This window comes from Aspergillus clavatus, genomic scaffold (genome assembly GCF_000002715.2).
Source record: "Aspergillus clavatus NRRL 1 1099423829802 genomic scaffold, whole genome shotgun sequence".
Classification (NCBI taxonomy): Eukaryota; Fungi; Ascomycota; class Eurotiomycetes; order Eurotiales; family Aspergillaceae; genus Aspergillus; species Aspergillus clavatus.
This window is the reverse complement of record NW_001517097.1, coordinates 1,217,658-1,243,781: the sequence shown is the minus strand read 5'-3', so window position 1 is coordinate 1,243,781 and position 26,124 is coordinate 1,217,658. Positions and strand designations below refer to the sequence as shown.

The 26,124-nt window shown below is 50.8% G+C and overlaps 7 protein-coding genes and 3 non-coding genes across 10 annotated transcripts, besides 13 other annotated features; 2 read left to right on the top strand and 8 right to left on the bottom strand.

Annotated features, from left to right (window-relative positions):
- Nucleotides 1–774: 774 nt before the first annotated feature.
- Nucleotides 775–800: a microsatellite.
- Nucleotides 801–872: 72 nt separating this feature from the next.
- Nucleotides 873–934: a microsatellite.
- Nucleotides 874–897: a microsatellite.
- A 39-nt stretch (nucleotides 935–973) lies between the features above and the next one.
- Nucleotides 974–1,001: a microsatellite.
- A 358-nt stretch (nucleotides 1,002–1,359) lies between these two features.
- Nucleotides 1,360–1,391: a microsatellite.
- Nucleotides 1,361–1,391: a microsatellite.
- Nucleotides 1,392–2,032: 641 nt separating this feature from the next.
- Nucleotides 2,033–2,053: a microsatellite.
- A 1,673-nt stretch (nucleotides 2,054–3,726) lies between these two features.
- Nucleotides 3,727–3,761: a microsatellite.
- Nucleotides 3,762–5,781: 2,020 nt separating this feature from the next.
- ACLA_037720 (exosome component 3'-5' exonuclease) lies at nucleotides 5,782–8,118 on the bottom strand (the record flags this gene model as incomplete). The annotated part of the gene is made up of 1 exon (XM_001270987.1): nucleotides 5,782–8,118. The coding sequence occupies one exon, from the start codon at nucleotides 8,116–8,118 to the stop codon at nucleotides 5,782–5,784; it is 2,337 nt and encodes a 778-aa protein (XP_001270988.1).
- Nucleotides 8,119–9,354: 1,236 nt separating this feature from the next.
- ACLA_037710 (phosphatidylinositol N-acetylglucosaminyltransferase) lies at nucleotides 9,355–11,744 on the bottom strand (the record flags this gene model as incomplete). The annotated part of the gene is made up of 5 exons (XM_001270986.1): nucleotides 9,355–9,696; nucleotides 9,751–9,836; nucleotides 9,896–10,357; nucleotides 10,411–11,542; nucleotides 11,610–11,744. The coding sequence occupies 5 exons, from the start codon at nucleotides 11,742–11,744 to the stop codon at nucleotides 9,355–9,357; spliced, it is 2,157 nt and encodes a 718-aa protein (XP_001270987.1).
- Nucleotides 11,745–12,675: 931 nt separating this feature from the next.
- On the top strand, nucleotides 12,676–12,777 carry ACLA_037700. Its single transcript has one exon. It is a non-coding gene; the product is annotated as a tRNA-Ser (tRNA).
- Nucleotides 12,778–13,093: 316 nt separating this feature from the next.
- On the top strand, nucleotides 13,094–13,195 carry ACLA_037690. The gene has a single exon. It is a non-coding gene; the product is annotated as a tRNA-Ser (tRNA).
- A 253-nt stretch (nucleotides 13,196–13,448) lies between these two features.
- ACLA_037680 (alpha/beta fold hydrolase) lies at nucleotides 13,449–14,590 on the bottom strand (the record flags this gene model as incomplete). Its single annotated transcript, XM_001270985.1, has 2 exons — nucleotides 13,449–14,062; nucleotides 14,176–14,590. 2 exons carry the CDS (start codon nucleotides 14,588–14,590, stop codon nucleotides 13,449–13,451), a joined length of 1,029 nt encoding a protein of 342 aa, XP_001270986.1.
- A 436-nt stretch (nucleotides 14,591–15,026) lies between these two features.
- On the bottom strand, nucleotides 15,027–15,130 carry ACLA_037670. Its single transcript has one exon. It is a non-coding gene; the product is annotated as a tRNA-Ser (tRNA).
- A 430-nt stretch (nucleotides 15,131–15,560) lies between these two features.
- ACLA_037660 (mismatch repair ATPase MSH2) lies at nucleotides 15,561–18,439 on the bottom strand (the record flags this gene model as incomplete). The annotated part of the gene is made up of 2 exons (XM_001270984.1): nucleotides 15,561–18,359; nucleotides 18,416–18,439. 2 exons carry the CDS (start codon nucleotides 18,437–18,439, stop codon nucleotides 15,561–15,563), a joined length of 2,823 nt encoding a protein of 940 aa, XP_001270985.1.
- A 446-nt stretch (nucleotides 18,440–18,885) lies between these two features.
- Nucleotides 18,886–20,364, bottom strand: ACLA_037650 (DNA replication factor Cdt1 C-terminal domain-containing protein; the record flags this gene model as incomplete). Its single annotated transcript, XM_001270983.1, has 1 exon — nucleotides 18,886–20,364. The coding sequence occupies one exon, from the start codon at nucleotides 20,362–20,364 to the stop codon at nucleotides 18,886–18,888; it is 1,479 nt and encodes a 492-aa protein (XP_001270984.1).
- Nucleotides 20,198–20,238: a microsatellite.
- Nucleotides 20,365–21,153: 789 nt separating the features above from the next.
- ACLA_037640 (uncharacterized protein) lies at nucleotides 21,154–21,770 on the bottom strand (the record flags this gene model as incomplete). The annotated part of the gene is made up of 3 exons (XM_001270982.1): nucleotides 21,154–21,372; nucleotides 21,479–21,576; nucleotides 21,659–21,770. The coding sequence occupies 3 exons, from the start codon at nucleotides 21,768–21,770 to the stop codon at nucleotides 21,154–21,156; spliced, it is 429 nt and encodes a 142-aa protein (XP_001270983.1).
- A 311-nt stretch (nucleotides 21,771–22,081) lies between these two features.
- Nucleotides 22,082–22,115: a microsatellite.
- Nucleotides 22,091–22,115: a microsatellite.
- Nucleotides 22,116–23,372: 1,257 nt separating this feature from the next.
- On the bottom strand, nucleotides 23,373–25,289 carry ACLA_037630 (C2H2-type zinc finger protein; the record flags this gene model as incomplete). The annotated part of the gene is made up of 1 exon (XM_001270981.1): nucleotides 23,373–25,289. The coding sequence occupies one exon, from the start codon at nucleotides 25,287–25,289 to the stop codon at nucleotides 23,373–23,375; it is 1,917 nt and encodes a 638-aa protein (XP_001270982.1).
- A 506-nt stretch (nucleotides 25,290–25,795) lies between these two features.
- Nucleotides 25,796–25,861: a microsatellite.
- Nucleotides 25,797–25,851: a microsatellite.
- Nucleotides 25,862–26,124: the final 263 nt, after the last annotated feature.

Below are 26,124 nucleotides of genomic sequence, written 5' to 3'. Positions count from 1 at the left end.
ACACGTCTAATCAGGGGGGGAGGGTGTTTAAGGTCAACGTCAACCGGTGAGCGCTACCAGAAAATCGTCCGCTGGGTTTGTCGTTTAGGGATTGAGAGACCCAAACATCGGGAGTTCAGGGTAATGGCGCGCACACGAAGCGAATTCCACGAAGCGTATCCTCCTTATCGCGCGCGCTGGGAATGAAAGCGTCCTGTCTTGGTAATAAGAGGCGATCGATGTGAGAGTTTTCAATTCGGCGACCCCTTCTGCTGGGAATTGCTGACACTGTGGATGGTGAATTACTGGGTATATATTAAATATTATCGAAAGTGGACGGTGGCACGATAGATTGAAGAGGGCGTTCGCCTTGATGCAGCAAGCAGGAGGAAATTCGACTCGCTCTCGGGTGGAAATAGGGACGGTCGCGGCTCAGCAGAATAATGAGACAGTGGATAAACTTGTCTCGAGCGGAGGAACTGAAACGGAACGTCGAGACCGTTGAATATAGGGGATGGTTGGGGGAGCAATGGAAGAAGAAATATTATTATGCAGGGTAACAAAGGGAGCGCAAGGATGGAAGCGAGTTGATGAGGTTGAAGTAACGGAGGAGAGAGAAAGTAAAGGGACCCCCGAAGGCACCAGGACTACGGAGTACTAGAGGGAGAAGGGGGGGCGGCGGGAAAGTCAAGATTCAAATATGAAATATGAAGAAGATGTATGTATGAGTATGACTGGGGATGCAAATGGCAAAAAGGAGCTTGGCGATGTTAGCGAGAGGAAAAGAGCTAAACAAGAAAAAGAAAAAGAAAAAGAAAAAGGAGGAGGATTAAACAGGTGATAATTATGAGGGTATGTTTATGGGCATTGAATATTAGAAAGGGAAAAGAAAAAATAATAATAATAATAATAATAATAGGAAAGTGTATAATGATGATGATGATGATGATGATAAATAATGGAGGTTAAGAATCAGCGAGCGGGAGGGGAAACCATAAAATAAAATAAAATAATAAAATAAACCATCATTGAAGAGACTAATCACTCCAAACCAAAGGATATTCGTCTCAGAGAGAGGGGGGAAACAGCGGATGCGAGTTTCTGATTTCCTGATTTTCTGGTTCAGGGATGAGAATCAAAATTATTCCGGTGGAGATGCCCATGCTCTCTCTCTTTCATGATAGTATCCTAGTAGTATCCATATTCTCTACTGTGTAGATGGTGTACCTGAATGTCCATGCACCCATGATGAGACACTGAGATTTAGTTTAATGCATATTGATATTTTGTTTTACTTTGAGTAGTTACATTGACAAAAGAATAAGTCGCAGGTTGTTGTTTTCCCTTGTATCTCGGTATTTATGTTTTTAGTTTTTTTTTAAAAAAAAAAAAAAAAAAAAAAAAAAAAAAAATAGAGAAACCATGGACCAAGGTACGGAGTACCCTGCAGACGGGGCGGTACCTGAATACGGAGATATAACTCCATTCGATCTGATTCAATCCCAGTAAAAAACAAAAAAAAAAATGTCCGTTCCACTCTTTTGCTTCTCGGTACCAGAATCCTTATCCCAGAGTAAAGAATTAATCATATCATCATACCATGGACACCTGAATATGATTCAGACATAAGTTCTGGTTTTTTAATCTAATGTTAAACCGTTAATGAATAATACAGCACTGTCAGCACCAATATAGTTATGGTAAACTGGCATTATGATCAACTTCATATGAAACAACTTTGATTTGAAACCACTGCATCTGCACACCACGCAGATTGACGATCCCCTCCCCAAACCATGATGATGAGCATCCATCCTCAATGGCGACACTGTGGACTTTTGTGGTCCTCCGAAGTACGATCGACTGTTGCCAGGTTTCTATCTCTATTTTGTCTCCAGTTTCCTCTTGAGTGGACGACTGGACGTAACTACTCCGTAGATGACTACTCTGTGGTCTTAGCTTTAAATCCCCAATTTCCCACTGGCGCTAATCCTTGGATCTTCTTCACTGTTTCACCGTATGCAGGGATGGTTTTCCTTTGTACGGTTGTACCTTTTTTTTTTTTTTTTTTTTTCCTGCCTCCCCCAGGAAAGAAGGGGGAAAAAACCCTTTGTGTGACTTGTCCTCGTTGCCTCCACGGGAAAAACAAAGTATCAAAGAAATCAAATATAAAAATAAACATTCAAACAGTACGAGGCAATTTGACCCGAAGCAACGATGGCGGAGGATCCCCTTTTCCGTGCTCTTCTTGTCTCCTTTTCCCGACTCCAGACTGCAGATGGTGTTGACGGAGGCGATGCAGGACGACGCAAGGGGAAGCAAATGTCTCCATCCACCGAGAGCTAACTTGTTCACATTTTACACCTGTTGGTTAGATAGTAGACTTAACTACGGAGTACTTACTTGCTTACTCCGTAGGTCGGCTGTTGGCCTGTTGCACGTACCCAAATTGCGGATGCTGGAGACTCGGTCGTTTTGGTAGGCCGGAGCCAATCAGCGGTTTTTGATCGGATATCTACTACCTAGTAGTACTTAACTGGGGCCAAGTTTTACCCCTGGCCCAGTGCGTTAGAGTGTTAGACTGTTAGTGTTTTTAGACTATCTTAGGAGTAAGACTAGTAGACTAGTAGACTAGAGTGGTGCCAGAGACTCAGACTTGCAAACTTAAACTGGCAGGAAAGCATCTCCTTAATAAGCCCATAAATATAATTCCAATATCCAGATCGTCACCCCTCACTCTATGCTCAGCATGGAGTACTCTCACTCGGTCGGTCAGTCGGAAAAGAAATGTCGATCTGCGTAAGGAATTCTTATCAGTCTCCATATTATTATCTTTATCCCCATCCCATCACGCATGACATCCATTTCGCTGATAAGCAGGTGAACTGCAGGGATTACCTCACCACGTCAAATCCAATTAACAATGTTGACCAAATCATCGATCTCGCAAGTCGCAACGGACTGTAGACTAGACTAGTCAGTAGTTAACTAGTACAGACTACAACAGTTTTGCAATGAGGGTAGAGTGGAGAACACTATATGATAGTTGATACTGATGGTGTCACGGCCGTTGTCAGGAACAGAATCACCTACCGCTGATGTGCATCCGACGGAGTACGGAGTAATCGATCACACAGACCATGTTGCACAGTCTCTCTCACTGACGGACAAGAGATGTCATAGTATGCATAACTTGGTTGATATCCTGGTAGGTGAATTGCTAATTTGATATTTAATATCAGTAACTAACTACATGGAAACTTGAAATTCTTCCAGTGTGCCCGGATCCATGGATTTTCAGTTTCCACTGATCCCGTGCCATGCTGACCTGAATCATGGCCAGTCAGGCTTGTCGCTGCATTGGCCCACCGTTCTTAGTTCCTTCAGGGGACTTGATAAGGAGAGTTCACACTACTTCACCAGGTCACCCCGGTCATCGAGGGGAACTATCCCAAGTATTATTGACCGATATCTCTATCAACTGCAATGCTGCCATACGGTACAATAATAGTTCAAGTAAAATTATTAGTAACTAATTATTGAGTAGGGCAACAATGGGACCATTTAACTATCACCTCCAAAATCCTGAGAGAAGATCAACTCATTTTCTCAGACTACAGTAGTAGACTAGTAGTACTCCTTAACCAAATTAGCGCCCATGCACAGTGTATCCACCTGACTAGATGGACTGGTTGGTACCTGCGTCAAATTCATCCAGCTTGTCACTTGACGTGGTAGGTCAGAATGTCTCTCACTCTCTCTCTTCCTCTCTCTTCTCTCTCATTCCTAAATCCTGAGTTCTGACAAGATCATGGTTCATAGTGCATGGAATATGTCCTTAACTCCTTATAATACCCTGCTATTGACAAGCATGGTAATTAGCTCATCGCTTAATACATCCCCTCGTAGTCTTAGGTACACAAAGTGCCAATAGACGAGTTAATTATTCTCAATCATTACATCATACCCATCTTGAATATCAAATCATTTAAAATGGAAGAAAAAAAATATATATATATATACCTCCATCGTGACTTACAAGTAACCCATGCACATGAACTAAGAACCCACGGCTGTTTCAAACCTGTATGACCGTACTACACCTCTAAGGCACGCACATACTACATCGTCCAACAACACACAATCTGCATGCTGCATGGTAGCTAACACAGGAGTACAGCATCCCGTGCCCCATACTGTCCCTGTGGACTATCTCATCTCGGCTGCAGAACTCGACGTCCGTGTGTAGGTGCATTTCCAACTGGACAAGGAAGAGGGGGGGGGATCGTTCCGTACCACGGAGCTACATGCAAGTCATCAGCGCTGCATGTGCGGTACGGAGAATGATGACAGCTCCCTGACTCGGTCATAGCGATAGCCAGACCCATAGCCATCGTATATGCAAGATGCAAGCTGTCACCCGTCAACTGTCCAAGTGACCCTCCCTCCCAGAGTCTCAGGAGTCAGGACCCTAAGAATGGGCTTCTCTCCGACAGGCTGACACAACGCCTTACGGAACTACAAAGTAGTCCACGAACCATGCATGGCTGACGCCCCGCGCACAGACCTGAACCACTTATGTACTCACCAACCACAGTAGTTGGTAGACGGTAATTACCTAGTCCCTATGATCCTATCTAACCAGTAACCACATACCAGACTCCCTAACACCCGAACGAGTACACAGTAGAGGAATTGGAATCGATCTCAGAGGCGGCCCAAAAAAAGCCAAAAGCCAGATTCAAATCCAAATCCCATTGACCAATGACCAACCCTCCTCGTCGCCGTATCATTATCAACAACTGTCCGCATGAACTATATCTACGGAGTAACGAGTCCTAGATAGTAGATACTGTCTTAGTCCCAGCCTTCGACCCACGCAACCAGGAACCCGGTAGTTCTACTGTCTGGGATTCGACTCTTGGTAGTTGGTACCAATTCCATATCCCACTGGTAAGTTGGTAACTAGGTCTTACTCGGTGATACTCCTTCGTACTTCGCACCGCACAAGGCTTATGAGCTGTAGGCAACGACATCCTGCGCACTACGCGGTATGATGACGTGGTCCTGTACTCCCAAGTCCCAGATGCCCGGGTCGAGATCAGGGCCTTCCAGCCCCAGAGCTCAGCTGCTCGGTTGTCGGGATATGGGGGGGGACCGGCGGCGGCGCTACTAGGTTGAAAAAAGCAATATTGTACCTGTACCTGTACACTTGGACTTGTCCTGGTCCCGTGCTCCCTGGCTTTCACAGTGGCTGGCCTGTTTTTCCTTTTTTTTTTTCTTCTTTTCCCTTCTGCTCGGTACGGTTCGGGCTTCCTGCGATCCCTCCAATCTACCATACAGCCATACACTCTACAGTAGTCCTACGAGGAGATAGATCTTGGGATCTGGGTATCTGACTATTGAACTCTGTCGGCGGCTTGGCGACTGGTGTCGATACATAATGTGGGGTGTTTGGATTCTCCACATTCCATCCATGCTTTCTTTTTCGATTACGACGGTGGTGGTGGTTAGCCTTTGTGGTGCGAATGCGATGTCGGGAATAATCGTCTAGATGCCCCTACCACGAGCTTAACATCTGTCTATCGACGACGCCGGAGCGGGAGGATCTACCAATATCCAATACCAAAAGGAAACGGGAAAACTCTGCATCGTCACTGCAACCTAGATTCGAACACTATCGGGTATCGCTATGCTCAGAACTCAGAACAATCTATATCCAGAAACCCCCGCCCACAAGATGCATCCACTAACACCTCATACCCATGGAGAAGGAGGCAACAAGTCAGTCCGCTCAGACCATCACCGGAATGTAAACGTCTTGCCGGCGATCTCTCGTTTCTGTTTACGCGCAGCAGCAGGCGCTTCCATTGCCTTGGCGTACGGGCTGAAATGTTTCCTGGACACGAAGCTCCGTTCCGCCTGTGCGGGCTGAGCGTGCAGGACAGAATCTGCAGTCTCATAGTTGAAAGGCGTATCTTCTGGCGCATCTCCTTCGGACTGCGATCGCGACTTATTCTTCTTGTTCTTCTGGCGTTGTTTCTTGGTCGGCTTCTCCAATGGCTCCAACGAAGGGCTGTCGTCGATTTTAATGTCTTCCAACCCGAGCGACGGCGCACGCTCGCCTGTTGCTGCCGGTACTGCTTTACGCTTACGCGGTCCGCCGAGTTCCTTGACAGTGAAAACCTTGTGGCTGTCGTCTTCGGGGACAGGAGCAGGTGCTGCCGCGGGCTGAGCAGCTGGCTTGGCGGGAGCAGCATCGCCAAGCTTCTCGCGAGCTTCCGATACTGTCCTGGGCATGGGTGGAAGAGGAAGGGAAAGACGTAGAGCCTCGGCCGAGGCCACGGCAGCATATTCAGGGGGTGTGAGCGGCGACTGGGTGTCCAGTACGGGTCCCCAGAACTGAGAAACTTCATAGCGAGCAGCAGTTGGGAACTCGCCCGCCTCGGCGCTGGGGGGTGTCATAAGACCCTGTTCGGCGCCCGCCGCGAGTGTAGCTTGGGTTCCTGTGGGCTTCGGCCGAACAACGTCGCGCCACTCAGGTCCTGTAGCTCCCTCAATCTTGGCTTGTTTGATGACTTCCAGAAGAGTCGCTGCCCTATCTCTGACGATTGGTGTCATTGGAGACAAGGTCCTGAACAAAGTACCCTGATCGAGCGGCATGCTTTGCGCAATTTTGAAGAGAACATGCTTGGGAAACACACACTGCACACCCTCGTCTTCCTCACGTGCGACCTCGTCGCGCCACTGGTGCACAGCTTTGAAGACGGCGAATTGCTCCTTACTCAATACAGCGGGGGTGCGATACAAATAGTCGTACCACCCCCCCTGTCCCTGTCCTGTGCCAGCATCGTAAACAGGACGCTCGTAGCGCTGCAGAGCTTCGTTCTTTGACTGTTCGGAAACGTAATCAATGAGACTGTGGTCAGGTGTGGAGTTTTCTAGTAATTCGTTGCGAAGGTGGTCGTAAATGTAGAGGAGGTAATGGGTATCAGAGCGGGCGTAATCAAACATTCCGGATGGGAGGGGGCGGATTCTCCAATCGGCCATTTGGTATCTTTTGTCGGCTTCGAAATTGACAAACTTCTGAAGAAGAAACTTCAAACTCCGCTTCGGGTAGTTCAAGGCGCAGGCAGCGTGGTAGGTATCGAACATGCCCACGACATACAGTCCAAGGTCCCGCTGGAGCCAGATGATATCCATGGACGAGCCGTGCAGAACTTTGAGGATTGCAGGATCCGCAAACACGTCATTGAGAATTTGCAGGTCTTCTCTCCACGGCTTCAACGTGTCAACGACCCAATCCTTGTCCCGAGTGCTGATCTGCATCAGCGAGACCAGACCATGGTACGAGTGCATATCATGATGTTCCAGATCGATAGCAATTTCCTTTGCCGATTTGAGCTCACTCAGCATCTCCTTCACCCCTTCCAGGGTATCCACGAACGTCGCAGTTGTCGACTCAAATGGCAGGTATTCGACTGGGGGCAAGACGGTGTATGTCGACTCGGGATATTTGGCAGCCCGGATCTCGAATTCGTATGGGTTCTTGTAAACCCCAGCGGGCTCTGTCGCCTCCAAGGATTCCTCCAGTGATACCACAGCATGCGGCTTGGTGCGGAGTAGAGGCTTGAAAGGAGATACATCGGTATTGTCGGGAAGACGCTGAAAGGATAATTGCGGTTTGGGGATTTTCGACGGACCAAAGTCGTAAGCGGAAGGGAACCTGGCAGCGGCGGCCTTTCTGGATGCGGCGGCGGCGGCAGCCTTTGCGCTTTGCTCCTGCTGTGTTGGGCTCAGTTTCTTGATGACTCCGGTGAATTCATCCAGACAAGCATCTGCCTTTTCGAGCAGCGCATCGATTACGTCCACAACCCCACGCCAGTTATCTTCGACGGAATCCTCATCACGCAGAGTAGGGGCCGGCAGATCTGTTCCGGCCGTGGCAGCCTTCAAGATTGAGGACGTCAACGACAGCAGTCTCTCGCTTTGCTCATCCAGGGATTCCGAGACCTCGGCGCTCGAGGTCCGGTGGAAATTCAAATCCTCCGCAGAAAGCTGTCCAACGGTGCGCGTCACCTGCACCAAAGTGGACGTCAACCGTTCCTGGAACGGGGGAAAATCTGCGGTGGACTCCATTATGACAAAGACCGGGTAAAGGCAGTCAACAATCGACCGGAGGGGGGGAAACGGTCTTGTTGACTCTTGAGATCAAATCCAACTGCGATCAGAAAAATTAAGGAAAGCTCGGAGGTGGAGAAATGCGCGCGCCGGAGAAAAACTACCGACCGCCTGCTCAAAGTAGATTAGCGGCAGTGTCTTGGCGATCATCGCCATCGACCAACTCTCGACTCGAAGCAGCATAAAGAGAGACAGTTTCATAGACAATCCCATTGACAGTAAGACGCTGAGTGCAGTGAGTGAGAGACTTCAGAGCTTAAATCGACTCGTAAGAACCGTCTGGCTCAGACACGACGATACCGCAGTACAAGATGGCAGCCTCAATAGCCCCCGAGTGCAACGATCTCAAAGAGTATATATATTCCGCTTCCAGCACCAGCAAGATTCAACATTTAAACTGATTTTAACTAGGAAATACGACACTTGCTTTCTCAAGTGGTACAGCGAGAGTATGTCCTCTACCTGATACCATAATATCAAAGTATGCCTCACTAACATCAACAGAATACCTGCGTGGCAACACCTCGTCAAAAGAGTGTGAAGAACTGTTCTCAAAATACAAGACGTGTTTACATGTACTCACCACCAGCACCGAATATTAACATGCAACATGAGGGCTGATGATCTACTAGAAAGCCTTGAAAGAAAAGGGCATCGATACCATGCTCGACGATGCGAGAAAGGGGACTGCCTCAGACAGCGACACTGATGTCTTCCGAAAGACCTGAACCATTCCCCTATGTTTCCCACTGTTCTTCCGTTGATGCAACCCATCTCCACTCCTGTAACGTTATTGCTCGATGACTTGACCCAGATGTTCAACGTTGGACCGTCTCTATCATCGCTGGTCGACAGCACCCGTTGAGGGCATCCTTCACTGCCCCGGAATGACGGCGACATGCCCTCATCGATAACCGACACACCTGGCCGAGCCTGTCCTACTTGGGCTATAGGTGTTCTAACCACCGAATTGAGGAAACTTGGTCTCGGACTGCAGAAGAGTTATTCGTATATTATATTATTGATCTCCTGCATACTGTATTCCTCACATATGTACATCTACCCACACATTTGATATAAACATGGTTTTCAACGATGATTACTTCAAGACAATTGTTATATTTTCGATATGTCTAGACAAAACATTATCTATATGCAAAATGAGAAACATATCTTCACATTATTCAATCATTACTAGCGATGCCCTCGTCGCCGAGCGTCTCCATGAGCAAACCCTGGCGGGACCTTGGGTATGCCGTTGACGCCTGCACCGATCCCAGTCATCGAAGAAGACCCACTGCTGCCACTACTGGATTTTCGAGGCTGGGTCAGCAGAGACCAGACCTCCGCCATACCGGCCCGACGAGCGGGAAGCATGCTGTACTGCATGCTGTATAAATTGCGGCGATGAATGGGAGGCACGAAACGGCCGGTGAACAGGCAGAATATCACCCGCGGAGAAAGATAGTGTTTGCGAAGACGGTGGCCAAGTTGGAAGTACTGGTCGAACATGGCCCGAAGAGAAAGGGGTATTGACTGCGTCTAATGAGTATTCTGGCTTGTGACAAGAGTAAACTACGATAGACATACCTCAAGATGGATGAAAGGCATGGTCTCGGAGGAGCTTGGATTAGGAGTCTTATCCTGCGCCTCGCGGAGTTCGAAGTGGATGCCACCTTTAATGTGCAATTAGTATCGCTGCCATTGGATTCGCTAACAGAAGATCAAGACATACCTGGCAGCCTTCGCGAGTCCTTTAAACGCAACATCAACGCGAAAAGAGGGAAGTGGTTGAGAAAAGCCAACCATGTGTCCAGCGCTGCCTTCAGCGAGATGATCAACATCCTCGCGGATGCGAACGTCAGATAAAATACCACTACCGTGGGTAGAAGGAAGAAGAGAACCGTGAACAGAATTGTTCCCAAAAGAAGTTGGTCCAGGTCATAGTCACACGAGTCAATTCGATGACGAAGAACATTGCGCTTCTTCCCACGGAAGAGGTGGAATAGAGAGACGATAATGGTAAGCTGCCAATTAAAGATGCGCGCTGATGCAATATAGAACGAATAAATATGCACAGTCAGGATGGAAACGAGATCGGAAAAGAGGGCAATTGGCATGCTCGCGCCGGCGAAACTCGAGCATCCAACAACATAAATGACGTGAGGAAGGTAAGGTTGGAGATTGGCAATGCAGGCTAAATTCAAGTCAACAGAGTGATCTCTTTGTCAATATGGAGGGGATTCTTACCCGCCCAATTCTCAATGACCCACAGAAACAAATCACCCAAAAAGGCAGCAAGCTCGTTGTTAAGCTTCAAACCAGCCGGCCAATCCATCAACCACGAAATGGTCCGCTGTAACCCTTCCACTGTCCAGCCAGTGAGGACGTTGTTGATCTGGAAAGCCACCCAATTTGCATTGTCAATGATGTAGGACCCTAGTGCAATTCCGATAATTACATCGTTGGCAACGAGCCACAAGCTGTTGTAGAATCGAATGTAATCTGGGTGGCTCGTCGTCACACTCTCCCAGTCGTCTTTCCTCTGCCGAAGCTTAACATACTGGATGGGCCAATAGCAAAATTGTTGAAGGCGAATATCAACCTGTTGGGCCGTTGCAGAAATATCTTTCAACGCTGCCGCATCAGGACGCGCGCGCCACTCCAAGACCTGCAAGACCACCTCGGCAATCGTCCGATGGAAGACGAGGCCGATCACGAATATCCGGGTGATCACCGGCCACAGCCACTGCCAGAATACATAGGAAACACCGAGTACGAAGAAATCCCATAGGGTTGTTGCGGACTCGACCACCCGTTCGGATACGCTCATACTTCTCTTGATGCGAATCCCAATCAGGTGGCTATTCTTGTCCATGAGCTTCCCCATTTCGTATGCGCAATTGACTTGGTTGATGATTAGGGGCAGAGCTTGTTCTTTCGGTGAAGGCATGTGCTTGACGACCGTGTGTAATTTGAGCTTCTCAACTAGCTTGCCACGTAGAGCTTTATCCCGCTCCTCTCCAGCGTCAATGGTATCGGGTACCGCATCTGAGTTAGCAGGAAACACTTTATCGCCGAGAGCGAGAGAGATCGGATCTAGGGACATGTACTCCATCCTGGTGGGATGCGGTCGTTGGAACATGATCACCTGGACGGATATGTTCGCCTCCGGTGGACAGTAAATCCGCGGAACTCTACATGACGGATGCGTTGTCACATAGAGATGACTCGTGTTGAATGCCGTTGGCGGATCCGGAGAATTGGTCGATCCCAGAACATGCATCATAGACCTGCCACACAGTGCGAAAATCCTCGCGATGGGGTGGGGGCTGTTGCGGAACAAAATCCCGGCTCGCAGGGCATTATCGACATTCCGAGGCTATTTCACAAGTCTGGCCATCAGCAATCGCAACTGATACCTTATCCCCAGGCGGACAAGAGCTCACCTCGACATCCTCCAGCACCGTGAGCACAAACAAATCCAATTCGGAGTTTCTCCATCCAATAATTACCCCCGGGGATGAGGACCGAGGAAGGTCGTATGGCCAGAATACCCGTAGTAATCCATCGCCCATAAGCATGTTGTCATCCTTCGGTCTAAATCAGAAAGAGCCTCGACGGCGTAGCTGTTCGCGAGCGGACACGCCCAGATGAAGCGTGCGCGGATGCTAGCCAGAAGTTGGGATATCAGCAGCTGTTTCACCATTGTGTTGCCGCGGGGAAGGGGAGGGGGGGGGGCATTTACCGATTCGGCCTCCTTTGTCGCAAGATGATTGATAGGAAGGATCAGGAGAAAGAAAAAGACCGACAACAGCAGAAAACCTTTGGCTGTCCTTGTCTGCAAGAGGAATTAGCCCAGAGCGCCAACGAATCCAAGATAGGTCTCGGTTCTAGATAGGGACGTTTGCGCTCTGTGTGCGAGCGGAGAAGGGCCATACCACGACACCGTGATCCCACGCAAATATAGCGAGTTCGTACAACCGCGTAACAAGATCCCACCGTGCGGTGATATAGCCCGCAACGAAGATACCAAGAGTGAGGATGGAGAAGGGGTGCATGAATTCCGAGGTGTGTAGCGTCTCCGCTTGTTGGTTCAGTTTGCGCGCATTGCTGAGGGTATTTCGGGGGTTGATATTTATTGATGATTCAAGTTGAGGCTAGAAGCTTAGACTTCAGCGGCAAGTGAGACGAGGATTGCGCGTACTGAGCGATAGAGAATGCTGCTTTGATGGACGGAGGGAGAGGTGTTCAACGTGGTGGTGGCCGGAGAGATGTTCTAGAGTTGCGCAGATGCGTTTGCGTTTGCGGAGGAGGTAGTAGAGGTGCCCATTGCTCCATGCTCCGTGTTTCTAGCCCGAGATGACCCTGAACTGCTACAAGAGGAATAGCCTGCATAATTTAGGAATAGTGGATACTCGCCTTGGCGCTGTTGGCCACTTTAACTGGCAATCCTGCCCGCTACCTGCTAAGCGAGCTTGATCAAACCAAAAAAAAGGTGTATTTTCAATCACAGTCAGTGTGGCCGAGTGGTTAAGGCGATAGCCTAGAACTTCCCATGGGAATCTGGAACAGCTATTGGGTTCGCCCGCACAGGTTCGAGTCCTGTCGCTGACGGTTCTTTTTTGCAATTTTTGCATATCCAGATATACAAACCACCTATGGAGTACAGGAGTCAGTTCCAGGAATGGTGATGAATACTTTTTATGCCCTAGGTGGACTCAATTGGATAAGGCCAACCAGTGTGTTCGAGTTTCAACAGCAGGACATGTAGACACTTGGGGAGCATATCAACCGGTCCTTGCTGTCCTATGGAAGCTTATCAGGAGAGGCCTACCCAAGGCTCTATCTATGGATTGAAGTGTTGCCAACTAGTAAGCGGAATATTGCCGTGAGCTATGGTACCAAAACGTTTGCCGACAGAACATGATTGGTCAGTGTGGCCGAGTGGTTAAGGCGATAGCCTAGAATTTCCCATGGGAATCTGGAACAGCTATTGGGTTCGCCCGCACAGGTTCGAGTCCTGTCGCTGACGATATCTTTTTGTTTTACTCCCTGCTTGAGCCGAATCCCTAGATCTGATTTGATTGTCTCCTCAGGTTTCTTCTTGCTGGAGAGGCAGAGATATTCCCCCCTCCATATTTGTTGGGTCATTTGTTGGTCATCGCAGAAAGGTAGTGAGTGTCTGGTTTATTTTGAGAATTTGCCCCTTCAAGAGCTGTGACGCCCGGATAGGGAGTACATCTGTATTCACCCCCTGCTGGGGCCTCGTAGTCGTCGAAGCCTATCTACCGCAACGAAGAGAATATCTCCTCCCAGACCCCTATTGATTGCACTAGCGTGTCATGATCTGTGTCTTTCACCGTCGTAGAGACAAAGTTAATGGCCTCCATGCCCGGTGCCTGCCAGCACTCTTCAAAGTACTTTTGCCCTTTATTACCTACCAAGGCATCCTTAGTAGCAAAGTATGTACGGACAGTGACGCCAGTGGACTGTTCGCGGGCGGCGAGCATCTGCGCGCAGCGAGCATAGTCCGAGCAGACACCCCAGTCGACGCCATCCTTCCGAAGGCACTGCAAGGCCTCACTATTCCCACCAACAGTATTTTCTGCAAACATATAGGACAGAGCGAGGCGAGCAAACTCTGCCTGTTCCTCATGCGGTACGCCATAGTCGCGTTCAACACGCCGCCACTGGGCATCAAGAAACGAGCGGTCCTCTGCCGTCTGGTTGCCATTCGATGATATCTGGCGGACCAGGGCACCGCTCGACGCTAGCATAGGGCTTGCCTGAGTTATGAAGAAGCGTGGAATATGGTGCCAGACTGCGAACGCCTTGGTGGGCACATACTGCGCCATTTGCATCGCCATAACATGCGAGTGGGCGGGATCCACCCAGGGGGCTATAAGCGAGATACTAAGCCATGTATTCTTCTTTCTCTTCATGTTCTTTCTTTTTCATCGCCCCTTGTCTGGGGGCCGAGGCCGAGAGAGGGATCGGAGTCAGAATAAATACCTAATAAAGTGATGACCGGGCCCACAAATTCACGGCACTGCGCCCAGGTATTAAGCAGGTAGATAGTGCCAGCGCTATGCGAGACAAGATTGACTTTTGGAATGCTGAGATGTTCTAACAGGCGCGGCAGCATATCAACCCAGACAGCAACGCGTTGGGCAAGTGGTACATCGGTTGACCCGCCCATGCCTGGTCGATCGACAACAAGTAGGCGCACACCAGCATGCTCTGCAACTACATGCATAGGAATACCCAGATAGCGCGAGGCAAACATACCCGGCATGAAGAGCACTGTAGGGCCCGTGGCGCATCCGATGTCGGCATACGTGACAGTGAGCGCTCCATATGCTGTATTGAGAATGACACGGCGGTGAAAGCGGCGGCTAGAAATGAGGGCAGAAGGAGGGAGCGCCATCAAGATGACTAGATCCCAATATCAAGGAGAAGGGTTGGTGTTCTGGTGGTCAATTCGATGATTGGAGAGGCAGATTTTGAGTCAGGAGTAGGACGAGTTGAGGACGAGTGGCAATTTTATATGCCATCTTAGGGGGGGGGGGGCTGAATCTGACTGTAGAGGAGGCCATTTCTCGTATTAAGAGGAATATTAGCTGCCTAAAGAAAATGCTACTGAACTTAAACATGAATGTTTGGATGATGCCTAAATAGCGCTTAGCGCTTAGCACGTGGTAGTACAAAGCACATGGCGGGATGTGGTGACAGGATAGTTGCAGGTAGAGATGCACAACGTTTTGCTTTAACAGTGGTCATGTCCAAAATCATTTTCATAGGTACTTCGCATTCGATAAAAGAAGAGATCGAAGCACAAGGACACAAAAAGACAAAAAGAAAGTCGTCAGCGACAGGACTCGAACCTGTGCGGGCGAACCCAATAGCTATTCCAGATCCTGATCTCAGGAATTCTAGGCTATCGCCTTAACCACTCGGCCACACTGACTGGTGTTGAAATAATTTTCCATTTTGAGACCTTATAATCCAAAATTATAAACCAAGTTGAAGATTGGACTTTGTGCTCCCAGTTGCAGTAGACGGTACGGTGTAGAAAACTTTCCAATTATAACGATGTGATATGCATAATGGGCGTACCTTGGGAAGATAGAGGTGGTCTTGGTATGAGATTGATCTATGAACACTTCTGTTGCAGTTGTTTGTATGTTGCATGTAGAGGTGGTCTTTGCTACTATAAGATCATGAACATCCAAAGCAGCTGAGAGTTTCTGGAACAAACACAAAGAGAACATCAGTAGTAACTTGCAGAGATTATTTCAAGTGGATAAGCTAGTGCTTCTAGTATATTCGAACCCTCTATACGCGCCCAACGCCATATCGCTATAACCCGAAAAGCGCAGTAAAGTCAACAAGACCCATCATAGAGCCTTGATTCCTTGAAACACCTTGTTTCCACGAAGATTTTCATCCGAGTTAACAAGGTCCCGCATGATTTGTCGTTTCTCCTCCACCGTTAGCGTCTTGCCAGAAGACTCGATCTCCGCCTTCCACTTCAACAGCATCTCCTTGAGAAGCGCGCTGCCCTCCTCGACCTCCTCCCGTGAGTAGCCGTCGATAGACATGGGCTGTTGCTCCAGGTTCTCCGAAGAGGTGAAGTCCTCGAGCTCCTCAGCCTTCTTACGGGCCATGTTGACGACCTTTTCTGGGAAGCGCACGAGCTCTGCGACGTGGATGCCGAAGGACTGGTCGCAGATGCCGGGCTCGACGCGGTAAAGCAGGGTCACCTGTGCCTTCTTCGAGTTTGCCTTTGTATCCGCATTGCTGTCAGCGCCGTCGCCGATAAAAGCCACCACGTGGAGATTCTTGACCGATTTGGGGTATCTGTCCGCGAGGGCTGTGAGCTCGTGGAAGTGTGTTGCGAAGAGGCCGAAGCAGCGGATCTCGGTGACGATGTGCTCCGATATAGCCCAGGCCAAACCGAAACCGTCGTATGTGCTGGTGCCACGGCCAAGCTCATCGATGATGATGAGCGATTCCGACGTGGCGGATTTGAGGATGTTGGAGGTTTCGAGCATTTCGGCCATGAATGTTGAGACACCTTTGAGTTGCGAATCGCTGGCTCCCACGCGGGCAAGGATGCAGTCGAAAATCGTCATCTCGGCCTCAGTACAGGGCACGAAACAGCCTGTCTGAGCCATGAGCGCAATGACGCCAATCTGGCGGATATATGTCGATTTTCCGCCCATGTTGGGACCGGTGATGACGAGAAAGGAAGACTCGTCGCGGATCAGTGACACATCGTTGGTAATGAAAGAGATATCGTCTTGCATCTCCATGCAGGGATGTCGCGCCTCCTTGAGGATGGTGTTCCCCGTGCCGCGTAGGTGCATCTTGGGCCGAACGTATGCGGTTGGAGCGTGCACGGAAGCATGGGCGAAGCTCACGATGACATCGAGATGGGCGAGAACGCCAGCGAGCTGTTCCAGCACGGGGCAGTAGGACGCAGCCACGTTGACGACCTCGTTGACCAACCCCGTCTGAGTTCGGTTGTAGTTAGAGGAGAGCTGATCATGCTCGCGGCGTAGAGCCTGCATCGTCGATGTGGTGAAGTAAACACCGTTCTTCTGCGTCGAACACTCCTGGTACTCCCTCTTGTTTCGAATGCAGCCTGCCTCGTTTCGAGTCAGCCGGAAACACCAGCCGTGCACGCGGTGGTTCTCCAGAAAGAGCTTTTTGTCCACCTCCTGGTCCAGATCTCGCGCCACCCGACGATGCTCCACGTCCATGTCATGTCGCAGTTTGTCCAATTTCTTTCTGATAATCCGCAGACTGTCGTCAAACTCAGGCTTGATGATGAACTCGTGGTTCTCGAGCGCAGCCAGATCGACAGTAGTCTCCACCATCTCCTCCAACTTAGCCAAGCTGTCAGAGTAGTTGCGCAGCTTGCTAGTATACTCCGCCTCCAAAGGAGTTTGATACTGCTCGTCCATGACATTTTCAAGGGAGTTGACGAAGCCCGGCAGGCGGATCGCAACCTGATACACGCGCACCACATCCTCCAAGTTCGCCTGTTTTCGCTGGAATCGCTTCGATAGCCTGTACAGATCCGGGATGGAGCGGAGATGCTCCTCCTGCATCGTCTGTCTCAGTTCGGTGTTCGTAACGAAGGCCTCGACGAGCTGCTGCCTCTTCTCAATCTCCGTCAAATCCATGAGGGGCTGTTTCAACCACTGGGCCAGCAGGCGGCTCCCCACGGGGGTTTTGCAGTGGTTCAGCAGACCGAACAAGCTCATGGTACGTGATCCGTCCCGCGGACCAGGCATGAGGTTCAGTGCACGAAGCGCAGAGGCATCCAGCTTCATGAATTGCGACAAATCATGCTGGTAGAGCTGATACTGGCCGAAATTGGACGGGTCGGACATGACGCCGAGATACTTGATCAGTGCCGAGGCAGACCCCATCGCAAGCTTCAACTCCGTCTGCGGCAACGTCCCCGCCGAGCGCTCGTCCCGCAGCAACCGGGTAAGATCCTGCTCGATGTCCTTGACCCCGAAGTCAGCGACCGGCCGCTCGGAGACAGCAATACCACAGTTATCCGCGATGGCACGGATCTTGGCCAGCTCCGCGTCCTTCCTGTTCGAGTCCATCTGCACCAGACACTCCTTGACCCCAAGCTGAATGACCAGCGATTCGAAATTCGAGTAGACGTCGTTATCCAGGAACTCGCTTACGCCGAGCTCCCGCACACTCGCATCCGCGAAACACACACCCACACTCCGCGCCTCGGACGCCTTGGCCGAGATCTTCACGGCCAGGATCACCGGCGCCGACTCCATGGCGAGTCCGCCCACGCTGCCCAGCTCATCCTCCACGTCCTGCAGATTTCCCGGACTGGCTTGCTTGACCAGCTTCCACTGGCCGCGGCCTGCTCCCCCAGAACCCCAGATCTCAACACGCTTATTGAGCTTGAAGAGTGCCTCGCGAAGGAAATTGCGGAAGACCGTGACGCTCATGGTGACGGAGGGCAGGCCGCCGGTCTCGCTGCGACCAAGGTTCCGGAGGACAGAGGTGGTTTTGTAGACTGTACGGGCGATGAACTCGGCATCGGCACCGTGGGCGGAATACCAATCGCCACGATCGAAGACCCGTATCGTCTCATTGTTGCCCTCTGTGGAGAGAGAGCGATAGAAGCGAATGAAGCCAACTTCATCGTCCACCTAAGGAAAGGAATTAGCCACTTCGGCGAATGACCTAGCACTTTCTTGATTAATACCTTGAGATCAGGTCGAGACGACATTGTGCCAGCAGGTGTCCAATGCAATGAACGGGCGAGTGATGCTAGCTTGTCTGTTTGTCGACAGCAGCTCCTGTTCGGAATCATATTATCTGGACGCGTTTGGTGGCAACGCGGTCACGTGAAGGCGCGCCTCGCGTTGAAGTGGTTTTGAACCAATCAAATACAGCATAGCTAGTTCTACGTTAGATACTCCATGCCAGCGCAATACACTACCGTACTACCTATAATTCCTGATGGCTCATTCTGTTCCATAAGGGACTAAAAGTTATTATTTAGTAGTCTTGACTCAGGGCCTGAGTATGCCGATAATAAATGCAACGCTAATATACATGATGCATGAGTGCCGCTCACAATGCAAGTAATCCTGGGACATAAATATGAGACTCCAATGTGGTATCAAACAACCAACAGAAACATCCAAGACCAAGAGAGATTAGAAAGTCCGCCTAATCCAACTTCAACTGGCATACCTTGCTACCAATCTCTTTCGGGTGGACAGTGGCACAGGATTTCAAGACCACGGATTTGGCTTGATTCACGGCGACGACTTCGATCCATTGTCCAGCAACGTCGGGTCGAGCCAACAACTCTAGGCAGATTTCCACCTCCTTAGCCGAGATGGGGTTGCGAAGAGAATCCTGAACATTCTGCACAACCATCTTCATCTGGAAAGGCTTCCTTTGCGCCGCCAGTACCGTCTTCGGCCCGCTGCCCACGTATCCCACCGGCCTCAGCAGGGCCAGCACAGCAACGACCTCCTCAACACGTTCTGCAGCCGCACGACGAAGAAGCATATCCTTCGACGGCGGAGGCGGCAGTTTCGACTGCAGGAGTTCCTTGCTCTTGATGCGCTCCAGCAGGCCCTTCCGGCGGGTGGTCGTCGCATCGAGTGGTTTGGCCGGAGCATCGTCCTGTACATCTGCCCGGAGCTTCTCAGTCTTCACCTTAATCACTCCCCCCCTCAAATCCTGCAGCCGCTGCTGCCCCTTCCGGAACGCAGTAAACGGCGTAAGCGACTCATGCACGGGGGAAACGCCCAGCGTCTCGAAGAACTCCACCCGGCTCTCATCCCCACCAACCGCATCCAAAGCCTTCTCCCAGAGCAGATCCAGCGTCTGCTCCATGCGCTCCTGCGCCTCCTTCTCGTCAAACTCCTCCATCCAGGATCCCTCGCACGCCACCCGCTCCAGACACACCTTCCCCAACCCATAGTTCGCCAGCCGATACCGCGGCCCCGTCGATTCCGACGCCTGCTCGCAAACCCACAGCAGGCGCTGCAGATCCTTGACCACGACCTTCCGCTTCTTCCACACGCGCTCCATACTCCGCAGGAACTCCCTCAGATCCGCCGGGGTGTTCGTCCCATTGTGTGCCGAGTGGATGGAGAGCGCCCGCAGGAACGCCGAATGCAAGCCCAGCACTTCCTCCACGCAGGCCGGGCGATCCGCAACTACCACGACCGGCTCGCTGCATCGTTTTGCTTTTCTCACGGCCGCGCCACCGCGCTTGGTCGGGGACGCAGGGACAAGTTTTTCGCGCGCACCAACGCCAACACCAGAGGACGAAGGATCGGGTTTCGAGGAGGCGTAGTGGCCACTCCGCGGCGTCGAGACGCACAGCTGACTAAACCGGAGGGTCTTTGAGGGCGTGGCGGCAGTTTCCTTTTCCTCAGGAATGGATTGTGTCTTTCCCCGGTGGCCGCAGTCGACATTCTCGAGCTCGTTCAGTTTTCTCTTCTTGGAAGGCGAGACGGGGAGGGCGGTTGGTGCTGTTACTACCGCTACTGCTGCTGTTGCTGCGAGTTTCTTCGTTTCTGCAACTGCAGGATTGTGTAGTGTCGAGATAGACTTGGTCGCTCTTGCAAAGCTTTGGATGCCGACCTGCCCCCGGGGCAGGCAGGTTTGTCTGGAGGAGGTGCGCGGCATCGCGATTTCCTTGGCTTGGAAATTAAAGAATATGATCGTAAGGTAGGAGCATATGTAGATATAAGGAAGGTGAGATAGAATATGCAGAATAGCTAAGGTAAGGTAGTTACTCTGGTGTGAATTGATTTGTGTATAATGCGTACTCTGGGGAGGGTTCAGGGAGAGTTTGGGGGTGGATCGCCGGCTAGTTTTTCTTGGTGGAGCGCGAACGCGTCGAGGCGCGTGTGGGCGTGACTGGGGCCAAATGAGGATATATTACTCCGTACTCCCTAAACTGATCCTCGCTAAGTGATACTCGATGTTAATCTGGAGTATTACGCTTTATCTTTTGAACTGCATCTCAATAAGTGTGAACTGTGAACAGTGTTCATTTGAGATGGAAGCGATATTTGAGGATCAAAAATGATGGGTCGACTTCCGTCTGGTTGCAGTGCTTCATCACTCCAGGGACCGACATGGAATGCAACATTCTTCAGAGCATGATGATTCTTTTCTTCCAATCTTGCCGTGGATCCATCTAATACGTCTACTCCAGAGTCTAGGCTTTCTTCGGGCCTACGCTTTACAGTCTACACTTTACAGCATGCTCCGTGTACCAAAGTTTAAAGTCGAAATCATGAGATTCATTAGCACAATCGCCATCGCCTCGCATTACAATCGACAAAATGATATCCATTAGATAGTATACACCCAACCCACCCCATCCAGCATTTCATAAAATCATTCACTCAAGAAAACCGATCCCAAGCGGCATCAAGCCTCAAGCCTCTGGCCGCAAGCCTTAATCGCTTACTTCGAACCAAACCATCCAGACAGCGTCCCCTTGGCCTCCGCCGCCTTCTTCTCAACCGTGCGATCAAATTGATCGACCTTCTTATCGACCTCATCTACCCCAGCACGGACCTTGGTCGCCGCCTCATGACGCAGCTGATCGATCTTATAGAGGCCCTCCTGCGCGATCTCAGGGATGCGCTCATCGGCCTTGCCCTTGGTGCGGGCGTTGCTGGTCTAGATAGATATCTATTAGCCATTCCATTTTCCCCATCCCCATGCTCATGCCCATCCCAGCACAAGAAAGAAAAAAATGGAAGAGGAAGGAGTGATAGTTACTAACCGCTTCATCAAGCTGCGACGCCTCCTTGCCGAAACTTTCGCCGACACGCTCGGCCTGCGAGCCACGGGGGATCTTAGCACTGGCCCGGTGGGCATCGACTATCGTCACCGGTTAGCCCCCGCAAACAGACAAAAGGGAACCACCGCGGATGAGAAAAGGAAGAAAAGAAGAAAAACTCACTCTCCATTTTCTTCTTGGCAATCTGCGGATCACCACCGGCACGGTACATGTAGTAACCCAGGCCGCCGGCGGCAGCCAGGCCGAGATACATGGGCGCACGGCTCTTCGACATGGTTGATGTGTGTGAGTTTGCTTGGTTGTGGAGAGGGGGGAGAGATTGAGGATGTGTAGTTGTGGTAGTAAGAGGTTATGGTGTGCGATTATCTGAGGAACAGCAGTGGAAAGGAAAAGGGAAAGAAGAAGCTCTTAAATATGAGTTTCTACGAAGCTCTGGGAGAAACCAAGGCCGGAAGGGTCGCCTTGGTCACAGGGCTGGCTATGACGTTGTTGACAGGGAGATTGATTCTGTTGTAACTTAATCCTGTGCTCCGGCCGCAGTACTGAGTATCTGTTTCTTTTTCCAATTCGTAATATCCAAGGCAATTTCTTTCTTTTTTTTTTTTTTTTTTTTTTTTTTCCCAATCGCTTGAGAATTACAAGTGCCATATTATTTCCTCAAACGTATACGCATGTTTGGATAAAGAAGGGTTGAGCTCGATAGTTTGGAGGTATACTTCCGAAGAACTTACACTCTGGGGAGAGCGGAAGCCATTGCTTGCCATCGACGTCACCTGATAATCATCGCCGAAGCCCAGACTTCCACTATCAATATCATCCGCGATACTAAATGTATTGGCATGTAGTCTAGTCTATCTAGTCTACTGCTGTACCTGTTTGCTTCGAGGCAGAGGGTACTATGTGGGGTTTCAGCGTCATATCCCAGTGAGCTCATTGTGTGCGCTGTTTATGTACTGTAAGTAACTCAGGACGAGCGAACAGTCCAAGACAAGTCAAGACTAGTTGGTATGCAAGATCTCTATCTAATCGATCGATTATGATGTATCACCCGCTGCTATTGTTATTGCTATAGTAAGACAAGAGTTTGAATCATATGGCAAGAGTGCAATGGATCAAGTTCACCGTATATATAGGTCATTGCCCGACAAATGCATGAAAACCGAACAATCACCTGTTGAAGCCACACCACGACCCAAGTAGGAAATTCACGCTGTTAGAGTAGCTATATCCGAGATTTGAGGCCGAGGGTATCTCCATGCCATGCAGAACACAATCCCTCAAGCAGAACGCCAGAACATGCAACCAAGGCAAATAAAAGGCCACCGTAATCACAGATTGAAGAAAACACCCGAACGAGATCTTGCGCTTTGCAGAACGCAGACCCCCATGATAGTCAAATTTAGAGTGGAAACCCCATGCATCAAATCATCAGTCATTACTTCATAAACGCTCCCCGGTTTCCACACGGGAGTATGGGCCTCGCAAAATTCGAAATAGTATAGAAATGGAACCGGATTAAGGGCCCTAGGAAAGAGAGGGAAAGGGGGGAGGTCGGAGAGGAACAATGGAGTCGAGCTTAATATGGCGCATGGCCGAAATATCAACCATCAGTAGTGATGATCACTCCCGAATTCCCCAACCGGCCAAGGGGCAAAATGCGTGGTGAAATAGCATCTTGGGGAAAAGGTCTTTATACATATAGGTTTGCCGTAGGTTTATTTTCGCTCGTGGCGACGGCGACAAGCGCCTCAAGTCTGCCCATCCCAGACTCCCGCGCGGCAGAATTGTGGAAAAGATCCGGTCGCGGATCTGCTTTCACATGATGCGGATAGCCGTCCGACAGATGTGAAAGTGGGGGGCAAGCCTGCAGTGTACATTAGCGATTCTGGCCGGTCATCGAGGGTCCAGGTAGCGGGGGGCGTACTGAATGAGACGTATCGGAGGCTATGGAGGGCTGGTGGGACTCGATATAGCCGTTGTTGTGCACGATTGCAGGGTGATACTCCAGCGATGCCGTGGAGGGAGTGTGGACACCCTCGCTGCTGCTGGAATCTTCAGGCGACGTTCGTGTCGCCTGCGACCCCGAGGTGTTACTTCCATACCAACCCGGCATTTTGTCATAGGCCGAATGTCCAGTGATCCCTCGCGATTCCTGGACTTGTTGCTGGTATGACGAAGAGGGACGTGACGACACATTCTGTATCTCCGCAATCGTCTGCTGGCTCCAGTGCGAGGCGTCTCGGGGTTGGGGTTTATCCCTGATGTGTAACCCGGTGAGATTGGTATGGAGTGACATGTCCCAGGAGACATGGCCGCGCCGATGACCTGGGCCAGAAATCGGAGGAGCTGGTCGGTTCGTGGGTGCGGCATAGTTGAAACCCCCTCCAAGAGTATAACTCGGGGATGGCTTGCCGTGGTTATCAATCTGCATGGGACTCGGCCTCCGAACAGGAGGGGTTAGAGGTCTCTGGTGTGATACAACTTTATCAAAGCTTTCGATGCCCGGCAGCCGGGTATGCTGCTCCGTTGAACCGCTTGAGCTAATTGGTGCTGGAACAGTGTCGGGGGTCTGGTAGTGTGATAAGCCACTAGTACCAGGTCGGGGAAGTGCGGAGTAGGTCGAGGGATGCCAGGTCCGTCTCCGTAGATCTGCATCAGCAGTACTGTATGCCGCCTCATCTCTCGAGAAAGAGCGGGTGGAGCTTGCCGGGCTTGCGAAGACCCCGCCCGGTGGAGGATATGCTGCGGTGGTGGGAGTCGCGGTAGTGACGATACTGGGAGGGTAGTTGTTCGGTTGCTGTGTGATGAAAGGGTTGGCCCCGGTGGGTACCGAGAGACGTCGGGCTGCAGTCTTTCCATCCCAGAAACCCGACATGTGTGGCGCAGCAGGCACGGCAGACGCCATGTGAGGGCTTCCATTCCCCCCGGCTGCAAAGAAATGAGACGGTGTGTATGGAGATCCGCCCGCGATAGCGGGGCCCGGCATGCCGCGCCCTTGGCCCGGTGGCGTCGTGGGCATATCCCCCATCGTATCCAGCGAGAGTCGAGCTCTCGCGCTGCCATCGTTGGCCATGATCAAAGGCGGGGGCCGTCGGCGAAAATCCGGCGGCTGGCTGTACGTTGACGTGGTCGATGCGATACTTGATGTTGACAAGTTTCGACTATGACCGCGACTGTGCGTACCCTGGCTACCTCCGGTGCCTGCTCTGGCTCGACCTTGAGGGCGAACTCGATCGGTGCGAATCTGGCGCTGAAACCGGGTTCCCGTGGCCGCCAGCGAATCCCCAGGTATCTCCTCGTTGACATGGACGGTCTGCGCATGTTGACGCAGGTTGTCGAGTCGTGAAAACCGCCTCGAACAGTGACATTGAAACGGGCGCTCTCCGGTATGTTTCCGGATATGTCTGGCTAAATGCTCGCTCCTCGTAAAACTCAGATTGCATGGGGGGAAATCGGTGCAATAGAACCGTTGGCCTTTCTTCTTCTTCGAAGGAGGAGCGTTGCCTCCAGGTTCCGTCTCGTGATCAGAGCCGTCCCGTTCCGCATCCGAATCGCCATGTGACGTCCCGTTATGCCCTGACGCGGTTCTTGTCCGAGTTGTCGAGTCGTTCTGGGTGTGTTGCACATTCCGGGGGGTACTATCTTCCGAAGCAGCGCTCATCGTGTGTGGGGTGGTGTCTTCCGCCGCTGACACGTTGTTGGCGTATGGTCGGGGTGTTGCTGGTGTTGTCGCCTCCTCCATCATGCGGGTTTGCGGCGACGATGAATTGTTGACCGGTAGAAAGGAAGTCATAGTGACTTGGGAAAAGGTAAAGAACGATTTTGTTTTTCGGTGGCTCGCGACCTGGAAAACCCCAGCGACAACTGTGTTGAACACTTATCCACGAATAACAAGAGAAGGTTGTGTGGTTTCAATAAGGCGTCTCTGGTGACTAAACAAGATTGCGCACGCAAAGGTCAGCATATTGATCGCACTAAGGCGGGGAACTCAAGAGGAGAACCCAAGAGGGGTAGAACTTCAAGGTCTTTCACAAGAGAAAGAAAGGGAAGAAGACTGATGGGACGATATCTGCTACATACTAATTATTTATCAAACCAGATCGAAGGAGGCCAGGAATGTGATAGGAATGTGTTGAAGATGAGTGTTTATCGGGTGCCTGACGAGGCTGAGGGAAGCAAGGGACGAGAGTTTGGACGTGGAAGGCGAAGGAGAGCAGTCATTAGTTGAATGGTAGCATCTCTCGAGGATGGGACCTGAGACACGGGAGGGTGTAGGATGATAAGCTGACACCGAGGGATGAGAGGGAGAGAGGGAGAGGCGAGAAAGAAAGAGAGAGAGAGAGAGAGAGAGAGAGCAAGAGGGAGGGGGGAGAGCTGAGAGAGTTGATGGAACCGAGAGAAGAAAGGGGAAGTTGTGCAAGGAGCTCAGGGAAGTTTATGGTGGACTCGATCGATCAACCTCCCAGAGTTGGACCGCTTGTTGTTTGGTTTGTGATTGTGGGTTTTAGGAACTTGAGACAGCTCGGAAAACCGACGAAAAGTGATCCAGAAGAAGGATGAATGAATGGATCGGATTCCTCGCTCGTAATATCCACCGAACGTAAGGAACGATCGAACCAGATGGTTAT